The following is an 18,201-nucleotide window of genomic DNA, read 5'->3' as shown; positions in this document are numbered from 1 at the left end:
GCCGCGGCTCACGGGGGTCAGCCCGCGCCTGCCCGGGGCCGCGTCGACCCTCCCGCTCCCGGCCCCACCGGCTCCTCGGTGGGGACCCGGGGGCCCGCAGGCGCAGCCGGCCCGGGGCGCAGTGTCCTGCAGCCCAAGGCAGGGGGCCGGGCCCGGCGGGCGCCCGGGGTCTGCAGCTCGGCCTCTCCCCAGGCTCGCCAGGGCACCGTCCCTGGCCGGCGCTGTCCCTACCGTCCCCTGGCCGGGTCCTTCGGCTGCCAACAGGCGCCCGTCAGCGCGGCCAACCGGATCTCCTTTGGAGCGGCCGAAGACTCGCGCCGCCGCCCCAGGCCTCCAGCAGCAGACCCTGGGGCCGCCGCCCCCTCGCCGCGCCCCTCACCGCACAGCCCCGCGGCCCCGGTTCTCGCCCCCTTGCCCCTCTCCCAGCCTCTGAAGTTCCCGTCGTCTGAGCCTGGGCCTGCCCGATGCCCCGCGTTCTGGATCCCGGGGCCCGCACCCCCTCCGGTTCGCTCCTCGGCCCGATCTCCGCCGGGCCCAAAGATTTCCCGGACCCCAGTCCCTGGGCCGCCGCCCCGTCCCGCGAGTCTGGGGCCCGCAGTCCTCGCCCAGCCCCTCGGGCCCCCGCAGCCAGCGCTCTCCGCGGGGGCCGCCGCCCCAGCCCCCGCGACCTACCTCGGCCGACGGTCGGGGTCCCCGGGCGCAGCCGCTGCGCACCCCGCCGTCCGCGCAGTCGGGCCTCGCTCGGGGCCACTCCTCTTAGCGCGGCAGCTTTTTACAAAATATTAATAATAAAGAAGGCACGGGAGGAAAAAGAAAGCCTTCGCTCCCCAACTCCCAAATCAATTTTTCCAGGGGGTGGGGCAGAGGGATTTGTTTCGGAGGCGACCCGGACTTGTGCGAGGACCGGCGGGGCGGCCGGCGCGTCCCGGGCGCTGGGGCCCGCTCGCGGGGCCGGGCGCGGCGCGGGGCGCAGGCCCGGGGCGCGCGGGGCCGGGCGCGGGCTGGGGGGGGTGGGGGGCGGCGCGGCACTATTTGACGTGGGGCGGCCGGCGCGTCCCGGCGCAGGGATACGAGGCGCGCCAATGAGTTCAAATGTCAGGAAGTTTGGGAGGGTGAGGCGGCCCCGGCCGGGGTATCCCTCCGCCGCCAGCCCCAGCTCTAAACCGAGCGGCCCGGCGGGCGCACCATGGCACTGGAGTAGCGCGGGGAGCGCTCCCGCAGCCCGCGGCCCGCTGCGCCCCGCCCGGGACCCCGCTGCGCCGCCCGCGCCCCCCCAGCCCGCGGGGCCGCCCCCGCGCCCGCCCCTCCCCCGCCCGCGCCGCCACCGCCGCCGCCACCGCCGCGGCCGCCGCCTCCTCCCGCGGCTCGATCCGCGCCGCCGCCGGGCTCCGGCGCTAACAGGCAGGTGACAGAGGAGCCGCGCGTGGCTGCGAGTGCCCGCAGAGCGCGGCGCGGGTGCAGCTGCCCCGGCCCGCCCGCCGCCGGGGCCCGGGGCCAGCGCGCCGCCGCTGCACGCTCGCCGGGGGCAGCGGGCGGCCCCAGCCCCAGCCCCGGCCCCGGCCCCGGCCCCAGCCCCGCGGGGGCCGTGCCTTGCCGGCTCCAGGGCCGCGGCGGGCGGCGGGCGAGGGAGCAGCCCGGCCGGCGTGGTCCGCAGCGCGCCCCGCGTCCCATGGATATAGCAACAGGTCCCGAGTCGCTGGAGAGGTGCTTCCCTCGCGGGCAGACGGACTGCGCCAAGATGCTTGACGGCATCAAGATGGAAGAACACGCGCTGCGCCCCGGACCTGCCACTCTGGGGGTGCTGCTGGGTGAGTGCGGGGTCGGGAGCCCCGAGGGTGACGGGCAGGGGGCACAGGCGTTGGCAGATAAAGGAAATGGGTTTTTGCTGGAGGGCCCGGAGTAGGGGCGCAGAGGCGGGATTCCTGGAGTGACCGCCCGGACAGGCATCCTGGGGGGAGTGCAGGTGTGCAGGGACACCCGCCCGCAGGCGAGGGGTCAGAACAGTTAGAGCCGCCGCCTGCCATCCTCTGCGGGCCCCCGGTCTAGAGTGACCGCTCCTGGCGGGGGAAGGAGGCAGCTGGCAGGGGCGATGGGGGACCAAGCGGCCACCTGGGCGAGCCTCGGAAAGGTGCCAGGGCACCTGGGGAGGGGAAGCCGCTGGCAGGAAAATGTCCCGCGGGCTGCCCACACCGCCGGGTCGGGGGCGATGAGGGCACGGAGGACCGCGACCGGGGCCGTGGGGCGTGTCAGCCAGCGAGCGCCGCAACCTCCGCCCGTCTGCCTGGGTCCCCAGCCGGGCTCCTGGCCATTTCCATGAACGCCCAGCGCCGGCTCCCGGGAGAAGCGGAGAGCGCAGCGGCCGGCCAGCACCCGAGGCCGCAGCCTCTCGGCGCCGGAGCCCGCGCGCGCGGGGACGAACTGGCCCGGGCTGTCCGGCCCCTGGCGAGGCGGCCGGCGCTCCCGGGCCGCCCTCGCCCACGGGGGCCGGCGACTTCGGGCGCCGCGCGCCCGGGACGCCGGGGCTGGCCCGCGCGGCGCTGACGACCGGGCTGTCGCCCTGTGCGCTGCAGGCTCGGACTGCCCGCATCCCGCCGTGTGCGAGGGCTGCCAGCGGCCCATCTCCGACCGCTTCCTGATGAGAGTGAACGAGTCCTCCTGGCACGAGGAGTGTCTGCAGTGCGCGGCGTGTCAGCAAGCCCTCACCACCAGCTGCTACTTCCGGGATCGGAAACTCTACTGCAAACAAGACTACCAACAGTAAGCGCCTCTCGTCCTCCCCCTTCCCCGCCGCCGCCGCTCGGTCCTGCAGCCCGGGCCGGCCCCCTGTCGGGCAGGGGCCGCTCCCAGGGCCGTGCGGGCAGCTCCACTCCGGCTGTGGCGTCCTGGTCGGTGGCCGCTCCGTGCCATCTGTTGTCCCGGAAACCGGCGCTGCGCCCTGAGTTGGGGTGCGAGTCAGCGAGTCAAAGCCGTGGGCCGACAGGGTGCCTCGGTCTCGCTGAGGCCTGACTTGGGGACCACGAATTGACTTCTAAAGGAAACTGGTGCTGTAGGGAGCCAGGCGGGGCGTTTGCACCTCTCCAGCCCAGGTACCCCTGGGGCGAAGGGGCAGTGCAGGGCTCTGAGGAGCCCAGGCAGCAGGGGAGCCCCCACCCCAGCGGGCCGCCTGCTGCATGCTGTCCCTGGTGGAGAGAAAGGGGTGTCTCCTTCCCTGAGACCGTTCCAAGCGGGAGGAGCATCTCTGGAGATGGCCAGACTCGCACTCGGAGTAGGGAGTGGTCTGCATTTCCCTCCACCGGAGGCCTCCTTTTTTACTGCCTGCTGGGCGAGCCCATGAGTTGATCCCTGCGTGCTGACTTTTGTCTTTAGCTGTGGTGATGGTTTTGTGTGGCTCGGGCGCCCGGGACAGATGAGAGTAGGCGCAGGCCTTTTGTTTTGACCTGCTAGGTCGTGTGCCTGGCGGTGTGAGGCGGCAGCCGGGCAGGGTTGCAGGGATTCTGGGAGTGGTGCTGCAGACAAGGGGGGGGGGGGTGGCTGGGAGAACCTTTTGGGGGTGCCCAGAAAGCAGGCGTGGTTGGGGCTGCAGCGTGGGGAAGCTGCTCAGGTGACTGCGAGAACTGTGTGTGCCCAAGCTTTGGGGAGAGGCTGGGTTTTGCTGGTGCCTAGGGGTGAGTGCAGCGTACCTGCTCTGCCCAGAGATGTACCTGCTCTGCCCAGAGATCGCAAGTCTGAGACCTGACTGCTTCTCTGGGGCCTGGAGGTCGGGGGGCTGCAGGCCAGAGCCCTGGAAGGGGCTTCGGGTTCTATCCCTAAAGACTCTGGTCCTGCCCTCCCGGGCTGGGGAGCAGACAGGAGCTGCTTTTTGCGCCTTGTTCTTCCTGCTGGCTGGGGGCTCTGCGGGTAAGGAATTGGGGGTCGGTTCCATGGGTCAGCTCTCCTGCTGACCCCAGAGCGTAGCTGAGGCCGCCCGCTGCGTGTGGAGCACCCCGGGCTTAGGCACCCTGGGCTCATGCTGCACGCTGGACCCATCAGCTGAAGCGGGACGTGAAACATGGGGGATGCCGGTTTTGGGGGGCAAAAGTGTTTGGGGGCTTTGGGCCAGTCCAGGGAGCAGCTCCCTGAGGTGCACCAGCCTCCAACCCACCCACGCCCTGTGCCCCTGGCTTCCTGGAGCTGAGCTCGGTCTGGCAGTGTCGCTCACCGGCCTCAAGGACTCAACACGTGGGGGCGGGAAGCCTGGGAAACTAGAAATGGGCTCCCGAGTGGTCTGTGTGATTAAGAAAAAAAAAATTTTAAGCGTGTTGGAAAGACTCTTTGACCTCGTCCACCGTATCCGTCATCTTACAGAGCCCCTCTTTAAAAGAGGGAAGGGCGGCCCCTGGTTCTCCAGGCCCAGAACCCTCAAGTCCCCACATTTCAGCCGGATGTCGCCTTGGAGATGAGCGGCTAACCCCCTCGTTTCACAAAACAAAACGTTTTCCACTGTGTTGTCCAGAGTGTATTTGTTTTAAAAAGGAAAGGGGAAGGTCGCGCGGGAGCCCGCTGCCTCCCGTCCAGTCAGGGTGTCCCAGTCTGGGTCCAGCCGGGCTGGAGCCTCTTGGGGGGCAGCATTCTCTCAGCCCACAGTCGCCGCCTCCTCCTCCCCCGTCCCCTCTTTCTTCCAATAATGCCAATTAGGTATCTGCACCAGGCGGGCCTCGAGGCTGTGCTGGGGGCAGGGGGCGGGGGGCGGGGTGGGTTGTTATCAAGACAATCCCGGGACAAATACCCCGCGGGTCTCGAATCAGCGTTTCCCGGGGAGAGCGAGGCAAAGAGCAGGCGGGACCTCTTTGGGAAGCAGTGCTCTCTCTGCACAATGAAAATATCTTTTTATTCACAAATCCCTTTTTTCCTTTGTGAAGCGCAAATGCATATTTATTTCATCTGCTCGCAAATGCTTTTCAGACGGGAATCCAGGCAAGCGGGCGCGGAAACGTGCCTTCTCGATCTGGCCGAGCCTCTGCGTCAGCGCTATTGGGAAATTAACACCCCCCCCCCATAACTTTTGAAGACGGTGCCCTCGGCCGCAGAGGAGCGGCCGGCTTCGGTCCTTGCACAGAGGTTGCCATTTTTAGCGAGCGTCTCCTCCTCCTTTCGATTTGTTCTCCAAGACCCCGGGCGCCCAGACGTGCAGAGTTACTTTACGCACCACGGGGGTGATTTGTAGCACCCGCCGAAGCCCAGCGGGGCGTGCTGGCCGAGCAGAGCCGAGCGCGGGCCACGGCTCTTCTGCTCCTGGCTGGGACTCGGCCCCCGTGCAGTCAGAGTGCCTGCTCGGAAGCCGAGGGCAAGCGCAAAAGCACGGACGCCGCTTCCTGCCGTCCGCTGGAGAACTTTTTTTTTTTTTTAATTATTAACAAACAAACAAAAAATGCCAACATGCCCCCCTCGCACTATTTTTTTCCCCCTTGGCGGTTTGGCCCGAGAGAATTATGTAACGCTCCCTCCTCGCCGGTCTGCCGCTCGTCTGGAAAGGGTTTCTATCCTGTGGAGGTGGCCAATTCCTGGAGGAGGCTCTGGAAAGGGGGAGAGTCCAAAAATCTGTCACAAAATGGAGTCTAATCACTTGTAAGACAGCTCCGAGGTCTGGCGACCGAGCCGCGCTGGTGTGCGAGCCACAGCCTTTGTGCGTCGCCAGACGCGGGGTGGCTGCCGGGGCCGTGCTGCCACCTCGGCGTCCCAGGCTCGGGAAGGCTGCCCCGAACTCCCCGGGCGGCCCTGCCCAGGTAGGATGCGCCCGTCTCGGCTGGAAGGGGACAGCCAGGCTTTGATCAACCTTCACAAAAAGCCCTCTGAGTCCCCGGGGTGATTTTTTTTTTTTTTTTTAAATTTCCCCCAGCTGGCTGCGGTGCGCTTCCCGGCACATTCCTTTCCTTAGAAGTGTTTACACCGGGAAGGGCCTCCTCTCCCGCAGCACCGTGGCCCAGGAGGGAGCAGAGCCAGCTCCCAGCCTTCCCCTGCCAGCAGGGAAGGCCTCCCACGGGCCTGGCGGCAGGGTGCCACCTACCAGCTGTCTCCCTTTCCCCAGCGAGCGCCCCAGCCTGCACAGCTCCCCACTGGTGCCCCTGCCACAGCCCCGGGGAGAGGGCCCGTCCTGGAAACCCCGTCTGCCTCGGAGGAGGAACCAGGACTTTGCCTCCCGGGGTACCTGCCCTGGGAGCTCTAGGGCTCGCGCTGCCAGCCCGGCTCCGGAGAGTCCTGGACCCCTCAGAGGGCGCCTCCCGGGCAACCCCCCCCCCCCCCCGCACCTGACACACGCAGGCCGACCCTGCTGCTGAGCGAACGTGGTTCTCCTACTCCTGGCTCGCCCTGCCTCCCCCAGGCCTGGGGCTGCTGTGACCTTATTTGTTTCCCGGATTATTCTCAAGTCAGGGAAGCAAGCTGTGGAGGTCTCCGAGGGAGTGTGATTGGTGGCTCTCAGCCCTCCCCCCACCGACCCCCCCCCCCCCCGCCCGGTGCATCAGAGCCCTGGTATCCACCTGATTCTCTTCTCTACAAGGAGGACCTGTCCACCTGGGGGAAGCGCTCTTACAAGGGCTCCCAGTAAGGTACCCCAGAGGACCTGGCACCCTGCCTGGCGTGTTGTTAATGCTCTGGAAATCATTGCTGTGACTGTTACCACCCTCAGCGTGGCAGGGAAGACCTGGTCTCCCCGGGCACGCACCAGACTGCCAACAGGTCCTGTCCTGAGGAACAGCTGGCCTGCTGGGCTTGCCTTGCCACACGCCCGCTCCACGCCAGGCAGGACAAGGGCTATGAGGGCCTTTGCTTTGCCTGAGCTGGACATGGGCAGGGTCCTGCTTGCCTTGGCTGTGAAAAGCACGTCAGACCCTGAGCCAGACCTGGGTTCACCTCCCTGCCCCCGTGTGATCTCAGCCAAGAGGCTTCCGTTCGGAGCCCCGGTTCACCTTCGGCCAACTTGGGGGGTGATGGTATCCCTCGGCGCACCTGGTGGAGTCTTAGTGAATGTTCCAGTCTCCTAGGGATCCGTCATCCCCTCCCGCACCTCGGGAGAGGTGGGGGAACTTCTGACCGTGCGGGAAGGCGGGAAGGCGGAGGTGCCAAGTGCGCTTTGTTGAAGCGCAGGTACGGGGCAGCCGTGTTATGCAGGGAAGCCGTCGGTGTGGCCGAGGTCTCCGGATGGCTTGGAAAAAACCATTCTCAGTAATACAATTTCATATTTGAAGCACCGTGCGTGCTGGTTTTCGTGATTCGAATGACAGAAGATAGAACTCAACGGACACATCTGTGGCTGCCAGTGGGTTTAGGAAGAGGGCGTGTGAGTGGGGCGGGGAGATCCTGGGGTCTGCACAGCTCGGAGAAAGATGAGGTTTAAAAAGAAACCATTCCAGGACGTCGGGTGGAGGGCCCTCCGGCTCAGCCTCCGTGGCCTGGTGAGGTTTTGCCAGTGGTGGGCTGGAAGTGCTTGGCCAAAGAGCCGCCTCTTGTCCTGTGGCTGTGTAGGTGTTTGGGGTGGGGGGAGCAGCCGTGCTTTGGCACTAGTTAGGGAGAAGGAAGGAGGATGCTCTCAGTGACATGAGTTATAACTTCCAATTTGCTGGACACCACCGGCAGGCCTGGGCTCGGGGGCGGGAGCAAGGGAGGGATGGTCCGCTCACCCAGGCCGCTGCGTGTGCCCTGTCAGTCACGCCGGTGCCAGCGGCCCCGAGCCCGAGGCTTTCTGGATGACCCAGCCGGAAGTTCCTGCAGCCCTCTCCAAGCCGAGATTCTGTGCTGATGGCAGCAAAGAGCAAAACCAAAATTACAGACATTCGTGGCCGCTGCAGTCTGAAGTGGGGAGGCGGCTGCGGGGGAGGGCGGGGTGAAGGCGGACCCGTATTTGAAGAAGTTGGTTCAGGAAGGCTGAGGAAGCGGAGTGGCCGGCTGGTGCTCCCCATTCATGTCATAAATGTCTCCTGTCATTTGATGCCAAAAGCAACACGATTTGGTTCCCCGGTGGCCTATAGGGTTTTTCTCTCTCTCTCTCTCTCTGCCCTCTTTTTTTTTTTTTTTGTAGTAAATGTTTATTTGTTAATAATATACTTTAAACAGCCCAGCCCTGACCTCAAGTCTCCTGAAGCATCCATCTTCTCCCAGAAAAATGTTTCAAAGTTTGTGTAATTTGGGGGGAAGGTGTAACTGACAGGGCAGTGAAGGGCCGGTGTTTGCTTTAACTACTGCTGCGGTGTGGAGCGCTGGGGCATAAGGGGCCACTGTGCTCCGAGTGGCAGCTTTCTTGGGTTTCAGGCCTGGCTGACAGCACTTCCTGGATGCCCCTACCTTTGCCTGCCCGGCCGGTACAGATGCATTTCGGCCCTTCCTTTGTTACTCCCTGGGCACTCTCGATGGATCCATTCTGGCCCTGAAAGGAGGCAGGGGTCTGGGGATGTGCAGGCACAGTTGGAAAGCGGGGCTTTGTCTCAGCTGGGAGCCCGGCTTGGAGGAGTCCCCGGACAAGTGTGCAGTGTGCGGGCAGGCTGATGGCAGAGCACCTGGCTGGGAGCTGCGGGGAGTACTGCAAAGGAGAAACCCAGTTCCTACAGTCTGGTTCCAGGAGAAACAAAGCTGTGTGCTTCCCGGCTTCCCGCAGGGTTTGGGGAGTGGGGTGGGGGGAGGTGGAAGTTCCCATGGCTGCTCGGAGCAACAGAGGTGCCCACTAGGGCTGGCAGGAGTGAGCGGGGCCACAGAGCTGCGGGTGGATGGAGGAGGAGGAACTGGGCATGCCTGCACAGGGGGCTGCAAGGGGGTACCCCCCCCCCCCGCGGGTGCCCTGCGGGATGCTGCCAGCGACTACAGCAGCAGTGCCGGCTTGGGACGAGCTGGGTGTGACTGCTGCTCGCTCTCCGCCTCCTGCTTTCCGCGGGGCAAGGAGGCTCTAGTCGCGGGATGCCCGCCTCCCGTAGTCTACTTACAGGGCTGCTGGGGGTGGGGCGGTCCAAGCTTGCGGAGGTGAAGAGGACCAAGTACCCCCGCCATGTCCTCCAGACGGAGGGGCCCTGGGCAAGGCACGTTTTCTCAAAGAAAGAGCAAGGTCGTTGGCCTTTATGGATGGGGAGCGGAGAGCCTGTCGGTCTCCTAGTGTGCCTTTAGGGGAGGGCTGATGGCTCTCCCCAGCCTCACTTTCCCCTTCTGTGAAATGGGGGTGATAATTCCAGTGTTGCTGCTCTGAGGACTCCAGAGGACAAACCCGACCCCCTGTGGATGTTTTCTTCCTTCCTGCGGGGAAGTGAACAGCCAGCAGCCCTGTCTGCCCTGCGTGGGTGGGAGGCTCCACAAGTGCAGCCTCCCCAACAAGCCTGGGCCACCCTTCTGCTCTGCACCCGGCTTTAGGGCCCCTGTTTTCCGTTTTTCCCTGGAGAAGGGAACCCGAAGGCAGAGTCGGGCTGTGCAGGGGCCCAGCGGCCACCGAGGCAAGGTGGTGCCATTGTCCCAGCAGTGCGTGGAGCATGGGCAGTGCCGCCCAGGGGCCACCCTGGTGCATCTGGGAGAAACGCGCATGGGCGCCCGTTGGGGCCCGCGGAGGTCACTGGCATTGTTGCGCTGGGAAACTGAGGCTGGGGCCGTTAAACAGCTTCCCCCGCCCCAGGGCTACTGCGGAGCTGACTCCCCCGCCCCCCTAACTCGGTAACTTCTGAAGCTTGGCGGGAGCCCATGGGCCTTCGAGAAGCCCCGGGGTGCTGGCTCCGGACAGTCGTGAGCTTCCCTAGGGCGCCCAGCCTGGAGCCCTCAGTGCGCTCCCGCACGGAACGCCCCCTGGCCTCAGGACGAAGGGGTTAGGATGAGCGCCGTGCCCGCCTTGGCGCGCGGGCGGGGCGGCTCCAGCGGCCTCCACCCGCTCCCGGCCCTCGGCCGTGCCTGCTCCGCGGCCTCCGTTCCCGGGCGCGGGCCGCACCGTGAGCGGGCGCGGGTGGCGGTTGATGAATTTCGGTGTCACCAGGGGTTTAGCCCGGATTTGGGAACCGCGCGCTCTAATACGCGCACACGGTCCTGCCCTTTCTAAAGCGCAGCCCTTTTCACCCAGCCGCTGATTTATGAAGGAATCCGATCCCGGGCCGGGCTGGGCTGGAGCCGGGAGCCCGGGGCCCCGCAGCAGCCTCCGGACTCCTTTCGGGGCGCAGAGGGAGCGGCTCCCGCGGCCCCGGGCTGGCGGGGGCGATCGAGCGTCTCCGTGCCGGGTGGAGCGAGGCCCTCGCCCCTCCCCGAGCCCTGCCGCCGACCCCCTCCGGCAGGCCCGAGAGATCGGTTTATAGAGGAGAGAACCGGGCCTTCGAGGTGCGCGGAGGTGGCGGCGCCGCGGCCGCAGAGCCGAGCCCCGCGCCGGCTCCGGAGACCCCAGCCCCCGCCCTCCCTCGTGCGTCCCGGCCGGGGGCTGCGGGCGGGCCGGCGGGCGCGGTGGTTTTTTTTTTTTTTTTCTTCTTTTTTTTCCAGATTGGGTTTGCTGGGGGGAAATGTGGTTGTATCAATCCACAAATATTTACTCTTAACAGACTTGTATCTGTGGAGATTTCGAACAAAGACAGTTTAGGGGGATTACAAAAACCCTAAACCCCGTTTTTCCCCCGGACTTGGTGCTTTAAATGCCAATTACAGCCGAGCCATATCCAACAGCAACGGGGGAAGGCGGGCCGGGTCCGCAGAGCGAGTGGGGGGCGAGTCCGGCCATTAAATGTAACTTTTCATTATGAAAAGGATTTCGCCGGTTTTATCTTCTAATAAGATTATGTCACGGACACAAGTACCTAGGATGGTGCTGAGTGACAGGGCTCTGTCGTTTAATCAGCGGCCGCGCCGCTCGAACCGCGGGGCCCTTTGTCCCGCCGGTGAACGACGGAAACTTGCCGGCCTAATCCCCTTATTCATGTCAAGCACAGAAAAGGAGCGGAGCACCTTACAACCGTGTCCCCTCCACCCCTGCCGAGGGCGGCGGCGGAAGGAGGGGGCCCCTTTCGTTTGGAGCCGGCCTGGCCTTGCAGGAGGGGAGGTGGCTTTGCCCAAGCCTCAGTTGGCAGTGCCTGGAAAATGGGGGCAAGGAGCAGAGCAGACCCGAGTTGGGGAGGGCTGGTTTGGCCTCCGCCAGTGGGGAGGGCGGGCCCGGCTGGGTCTTCCTCTCCCCGGAAAAGGTAGTGCACCGGGAGCACGCCCGCCACCCCACCCCCACCCCGTGAAAGCGGGATTCTGGCGGAGAGGGAGGCGGCTGGGGATGCCAGGCTGGGCTCCTCCCCGGGGCAGATTTCGTTGGCTCCCTGGGACGGGTGTCACAGCCCCAGCGATCCGGCCCTTCCCAAGCACCCGGCCCCTTTCTTCAGAGGGCGAATTCCTTTGTTCGACCCCCGCGGAAACCCGCTCCTCGCTGGCCTTGGCGCCTTTCTTCTCGCTGTGGCCGCCGCCGTCCCACCGTCCCGAAGACCGTCCCTTTGCACGTTGTCGCCACCCTGCCCGAGGCTGGGCTGCTGCTGGCGCGGCTGGAAGTCCAGCCCTGGCGTCGGCACGGGTGTGCGGACCTTAGCTGCCGGCAGCCGCCTCTGTGCGCAGTGGGGGAGCTGCGGGTGTCCCAGGGGCAGCACCCGGCTTCGGGTCAAAAACCAAAAGCAAAACCAACACCCAGCAGAGGAAGCCCTCGGGTCCTGGGGCTTTAATTAGCACCCTCTGGGGGCACTGGGTGGCAGCCTGAGCCGGAGGAAGGACTCCGGGGGAACTGTCTCTGATCTGCCTGGCTCCACGGTCGGCTTTAAAAGAGCCTAGGCTGTGCTCCGGGGAGCCCGTGGGCCCTGGCTGTGCTCGGGACGGCTGGCTGCACGAGGTCTCCTGCCCTGAGCCCAGGGGAGGCTCGGCCTGAGAGCACCGTGTCACCTCGTAAAAGCGACAAGCAAGGGCTGTTTTATGGAGAGGTAGAAGGAGCAGGAAGTGATGCTTCCATCACAGTGCAGCTGCGATCGAGGGAGCCTGATCCAGGCAGGGATGACCAGGACGACAGGGCAGAGCCATTAGGACCCGCGAGTCCCAGGCTCACCTCCCGCCAGCCCCTGCCCGAGCCCCCTCTGCCGTCCCCAGCTCAGCCGACAAACCCCAGCCCTTCCTCCTAAGCCGAGGCTGAGGGCGGGGGAGAGACTTTCTCCCTCCAAACACTTGATACCAACTTTGTTTTTTTGGCAAGAAAAATAAGCCTTGTTTGGGAAGGGGGGGGTCCCTCGAGGAGAGCGGGAAGGAGCGGCCGGGCCGGCAAACGTTGCAGATTAGGTTTCAGCGCCTCCACCCCACCCCCAGCCCTGCGGCGGTGATTTGTGTGCGGGGGTCTGTGACCCCGTGAGCATCAAACGGCCCGCGGGAACCGGCCGAGTTCAGAGGGACAGTGGGCAGAGGGGCGGCCTAAGACAACGCAGATGGTTCCTATCAGCCGGGCCGGCCGCACCCTGGGCCGGCAGAGTCCGCCCGGCGGCCCTGGCTCCTCTGCTGGGGACAGGGAAGAGCCCGGGGTCTTCCGGGAAGGCTGCTACCCCGGGCACGCAGTCCACGGCCTCGGTGACACAGGGTGCCTCCTGCAGCCGGTCCGCCGGACCCCGACCGGTTCTGGAGGAGCCTGGCACCGCCCCTCCTCCGCCCCAGTCTGCCCAGAGCAGCCTTGGAGAGGGCACCGGGCAGGAAAGGAGAACTTCAGCTTCCTACCCCACCCCTGCCCTGCAGGCAGCTGGGGCTGGTTTACGTCATCACGCCCCTCCCCCGAGGGTCCTTATTGGCCTTTTTACCCAGGGAGGTGCCCTGCCCTCAGCCTGCCCGCTGCTGAGGGTCTGCGAAGCCCCCCACCTCCCTCCCACACTTGCTTGCTCTGTACTGGTGGAACGCTTCCGCCCCTGCCGGTTCCCCTGAGCGCGGCTGCCTGGCCCCCAGGGACCTTGGTTCCTTCCCTCCCAGCCCCAGGGGAGAGCTGAGCAGAAGAGTCCCTTACCTTGGCCCACAGCCTTGTTTTGGGGCTGGGGGCTCTGCCCAGTCAAGGAGGGTGCAGCTCTTTTCCCCACCAGCCTTGGGCTCTGAGCCTGCTGCCCCTCCCCACCTAGAGCTGATGGCCAGTGCCTGGCTCTCCTGCAGCCTCCAGGGGTCCTGACCACAAGCAGGCTTTAGCCGGGCCACACCCACAGGCACTTGAGGCCACTTTAGAAGGTTCCAGCTAGAAGCCACTTGCCTGCAGGGTGAGGCCCAGGTGTAGCCAGGACCTGTAACAGGGTGGAGATGTGAACCCCGTCAGCATGCTGCCAGGCTGCTCCGCGGTTTTTTGTTTGTTTGTTTGTTTGTTTTTTCCAGAATTCTCTCCTGGACTCGGACTCTGGCTTTAACATTGGCTGACTCTGTCCTCCCTGGGCTGGGGTCTCTGGGAAGGGTGGGTCCTTGGAGCGTGGCTCCTAACAGGGAGCCCCAGGTGGTGATTCTGAGTTTCTGGATAGCCTGGAGCCATGTAGGTTTGGGACTTTCATCTTCTAGGCTGGATGTTGAGAGACGAGAGCCAGGTGAGCTGGGCCAGGGCCGAGTCCTCCTCCCTCCATCCTTCCGGCCTCTTGATTCCCCAGACACGCTGGGTTTGGCCTTGTCTCTGCGCCGTGGGTCATGGGGAGGCCAGCAGCGTGGCCAGGGCCATGAAGGGCCAGTGGGCTGGCGAGACCTCTGGAGGCTGCGTCTCCCAGGGTCCCTGCCTCGGGGGAACAGCCGGCTGGGTCATCTGGGCACGAAAGACACATCTGCCCTGCACATGTCGGAGGTGAGCGGAGGACATGTGGTTTGGGACGTGTTATCTTAATCGTATTTATTAGCCAATCCCGAGAAAAGAAAAGAGTTTGATATTGTAATGATTCGGAAAAGATTCCCAAGACTACAGGGAGACAGAGCGGGGCGAGGCCGCCAGCGACAGGGAGTCTCATGTGGGCTTGGGCCGCGGCTCTGGAGAAGTTCTTCGGGTCATGGAATCCCGACGCTGTGAAACGACACTTTCCGCTTTCATTTTCCCAAGCAGAGATCTGAAGCGAAATTAATTACTCCGCCTTGACTGATAGTTGTTTTGTTGGAGTATGGTTCTAATCCTTATTAACATTCTCTAAAGTCAGCCATGAAATATGGCTTTTACACCACACTCTTTGGCATATGTTTTTCTTTTCCAGGATATTTTTCAGGCTATCTCCCAGGCTCACTGCTGTTCATTAGTTTTGCCATAGGTCTAGAGTTGCCATCCTGAGCGGGTTCCTTGCCGAGCGTGGCCAAGTGGGGTGCGTGGGGGAGGGGGCAGTTGACACATCTCTGCTTGCGACGCAAATTGCTTCTGATTATTGAGCTTTGAATGTTTTCCTTCATCGTGTTTTTATTAAAAACGCCAGCGTATTTATGCTTGATAGTGTCTTCAATTAGGTTAAAAAAAGAGCAAAGGGAGGTTCCCCTTTCTATAGCAGTATGTAAAGAAAATAGCTGTTACGACCGCAAAATTGCCGTCCAAGCCTGGTTCCAGTAAAGGCAGCCCTGCTTCGACAGGCCCGGCAGGCTGGGTGCTTTTTTGTATTTTTATTTTTTCCCTTAGCGTTCCAGCTGCTGGGAGACAGATCCGAGAGGAAGCCCCAGATCTGCAGGGTGCGCGGGCACCTCGCGGTAGCTAGCGTATCCCCAGTGTGTGAGCTCCAGGAGGCCCAGCTGCACGGGGTTCTCGACGGGCAGGCAAGGCCAGGAGCGCACACAGCCGCGGCGACAGGACCGTCACAGCTGCTGCTCGTGAGCACCTCGTCCCGGGCACTTGGTAGTCCGCAGGGAGACCTGAGGGCCAGGACACAGAGACGCTGAGTCGCTTGCCCAAGGTCACACAGCTGGGAGGCCGAAGTGCGAGTTGGAGCCCAGCCATCGTGTGACGGGGAGACCTCTCAGCAGTCCTTGGGGAGGGCCGGTGCAGGCCTTTTGTTGCGACTGGTGCCCCCGTGGCAGCCTGGCCCTGGACTCAGCGCCTGTTGAGCGAATGGCCGGTGTGCATGGCTGCCTGTGGCCTGGCCTGGGACAGGCTTCATAAATCTCATCTCCATCCTGCCATCGGGGAAGGTTGGCCTTGGAGCTGTCCCCAAGGGCACACAGCTTCAGATGGCGGTGAGCCGGGCTGCCACCTCCTGGGCAGGGTTGTGTCTAGACGTGGGGCTGAGCCCCTGGATCCTTGGGTCTTGGAGAGAGTTCCTGAAAGTACCAGTTATACCCAGGTTCCCACCTGACAGAACTGGGGTACAGAGGGGTGAAGCCATACCCTAAGGATCACACAGCCACTAGGGGTGCACAGCACAGAGCCAGCATCTGGGGGTGCCATGACCTGTCCTGTGGTTTTTGTTTTTTTTTTTTAAGATTTATTTATTTGTTTATTTCAAGGAGTTTGCAGACAGAGAGAGAGGTCCTCCTGGTTCACTCCTCAAATGGCTACAGCAGCAAGGACTGGGCCAGGCTGAAGCCAGGAGCTTCTTCTAGGTCTCCCACATGGGTGCAGGGGCCCAAACACTTGGGCCACCGTCTGTTGCTTTTCCCAGGCCATTAGCAGGGAGCTGGGTCGGAAGTGGGGCAGCCAGGATTCGAACCTGCACCCATATGGGATGCCAGCAAGTCTAGGGCGGTGGCTTTACCTGCTCCGCCACAGCACCAGCCCCAGTGACCTGCCCTGTTGACCGCTGCTCAGCCTCAGGGTACTTGGGCCAAGCCTTCCGGGTGGGTCTCCCCTGGGCTGGGCAACTATCCTGGCGGCAGGTGAGGGCAGAGGTGCCCCATGACCTGCCAGATGGGCGTAGCTGCATCCCCTCGGAGACCCACTTTACAGATGAGGAGACTGAGGCCCAGGGCACGTAAGTGATGTTCCCGGGCCGCACAGCCGCTGAGCAGCTGATGGGCCTCCTGTTCAGGATTGCTGCTTCTCCAGGGAGATTTAATCATCTTCACCATCAACCTTGTTAGCCGCATCCCCTGAGAACTTTGCAAATACGCAGTGAAGGAGAGCCCTGAGGGTCAGAGAGGGAGGGTGATTTTCCCAGGCTTGCACAGCACGATCTGCCCTCCTGTTCAGGGGACTCGGAGGCCGAGGGGGCAGGGGAGCAGGCCTGGCCCGCGCACGGGAGCACAGCCAGCCCTCCCAGGGCCACCTGCGCTCCTGCAGTGCCTTCCTGGCTCCGGGCTGCCGGAGCAGCCACTGGGCAGGCGCTGCCTGCCCTTTGAAGGGACTGCCGCCTGAGTGTGTCACTTTGAACTGCAAAAGGGGCCTGTGGCGAGGGCTTGGCCTCCCCCCATGTGCCCCCCGCCCGCCCACCCCTCCAGATCTTGTTCCAGCCGGCAGGCCTGGAGCCGGAGGGGCGGGCAAGGCAGCAGCCCCCCTGTGGCACGTTAGCCTGATAAGTGAGCAGCGACAGAGCCCTGGAGGGGGCCGGGGCCGCCCACGGCTCAGCCCGTCCCATGTGCTGGCCGGGTTCAGGCAGTCACCCGCAGACAGGCCGTCGCTGCTACACGGCACAGACTGAAACTGGAACAGCAGTGCTGGTAGCGGTAACAATACTAATGTGAGATGCAGCTCGGGGAGCATCAGGGACGCCCCTGGGCTGCATGGGGCGCGTGCTCTCCTGGCCGGCAGGAGGCTGGGGCAGCTAATAGCCAGGAACCCACTGGGGGGGGGGGGGGCTCTGGGCTCCCTCAGCTGAGCCAGGATGGGGTGGGCGTACTCTGCCCTCAGGGAGCTCCCAGGCTCCGGGAGTGGAGTGCAGCCTGCAACACAGCCCCTATGCCCGCAGACATCTTGGGTCTTGCGGCTTCAGACCTGATTCCTTAGCTGGATTCTTCTAGAGCCCCGGGGCCTCAGAGTTTGAGTTCCTGGCTGTGTGACCATGAGTCCAGTGCTTTACCTCTCTGTGCCTCAGTTCCCTCAAAGCCCGTTGAGGGCTGAGATCAAAAGGAGTGGGCAGGTGCGGTCCTCCTGCTGGGGGTGTGGGTCTGGCCGGCTGTGTGACGGATGTTCCCGGGGTCCCTTAGGCTGGACCTCAGCAGGTGTCTGAAGGTACCAGGCCTTGTCTGGAACAGGGCATAGATGGTGCTTAGTAAAAGGGACGAGGGCAGGAGCTAGGCCAGGCTGGACTGCAGGCTTGGCCTCTTCCCTGGTTGGTAAAATGAGGATGACCAGAGGACCTGGCTGCCGTGGTTGTCAGCAGGACAAGTGGGATGGTGCGCCCAGAGCCGCGCCAGTCAGCAGGCGCTGTTTTGTTTGGGGAAAGGGCTCTGGTCAGTAACCCAGGAGGCCAGCAGCGAGAGTCTGTGCTGGCCACCGGGGCAGCAGCCTGCAGGTGGGAGGCTGAGCTCAGGGACTTGGGGAGGGCACTCCAGGTGGGCACACGGGCAGCAGGAATATGAGGGGTTAAGCCTGCAGCCTGAGAAGGGGAGGCGGGGACAGTGAGTGTGGCCCGAGCTGCCTGGGGCTGCAGAGCGGGCAGGGGCAGTAGCTGTGCTGCAGGGTTGGGAATTTATCCTGTGGGCAGGAGGGAGCCATTGAAGGTTATTGGGCAGGGGAGTGACGGGAACTGGAGAGGCGCTTTATGGAGATGACACTGGCAGCTGTGCGCAGGGCTACGGACTGGCAGGAGGAGGGCAGGGGAGGGGCATGGGGGGAGGTCTGAGCCAACTTCCAGAGGCAGCCCTGAGGGTTGAGGGGAGGGCACAGAGCAAAGGGAGGCTCACAGAGGCCTGGGGCTTGGAGCCCCCCGGCTGCCTGGCTTCGGCCCTGGGACCCTGAGCACTTGGTGACCTGCCCGGCCAGATCCCCAGATGGGCGAGTGACTTCGTGGGCAAAGGGCCTGGGAGTGAAATTCTTCATTGTGGAGCGGGCGGCTCTGCATTTGCCTTTTGTGCACCGGCAGCTCACCTGTGTTCCCACGTGCCTCCCACACTTGTCCTCCCCAGGTCTTGCTCAGGCTGTGGCGGTCACCCAGGACACGTCTCCTGGCCTCCATCGTCCTTCCTGCCTCTGGGAAAGGCCTGGCACAAGACTCCCGGGCTCTATGGCGTCTCCCTGGCTCTACCTCAACCCCCAGGCCGGGTCTGTCCTTGGCACTTATCCACACATGTGGATTCCTAGGTTTGTGCAAGGACTGGAACCCTCAGGGTGGGGCGGCCCCTGGCGGAGGCCTGTGCACA

At 64.0% G+C, this 18,201-nt stretch overlaps 1 protein-coding gene across 3 annotated transcripts in view; it reads left to right on the top strand.

Moving 5' to 3' along the window:
* Positions 1-1,668: 1,668 nt before the first annotated feature.
* LMX1B (LIM homeobox transcription factor 1 beta) overlaps positions 1,669-18,201 on the top strand; it is a 71,478-nt gene continuing 54,945 nt past the window's right edge. For all 3 annotated transcript variants that reach the window (XM_062206896.1, XM_062206895.1, XM_062206894.1), the window contains exons 1-2: positions 1,669-1,808; positions 2,571-2,757. In XM_062206896.1, coding sequence (XP_062062880.1) covers positions 1,670-1,808; positions 2,571-2,757 — 326 coding nt within the window. In that variant the 5' untranslated portion in view covers position 1,669. The remainder of the gene's footprint in view (positions 1,809-2,570; positions 2,758-18,201) is intronic.

Source organism: Lepus europaeus, chromosome 12 (genome assembly GCF_033115175.1).
Source record: "Lepus europaeus isolate LE1 chromosome 12, mLepTim1.pri, whole genome shotgun sequence".
NCBI classification, from domain to species: Eukaryota; Metazoa; Chordata; class Mammalia; order Lagomorpha; family Leporidae; genus Lepus; species Lepus europaeus.
The sequence above is the reverse complement of the archived record's forward strand: the minus strand, read 5'-3'. Positions and strand labels throughout refer to the sequence as shown.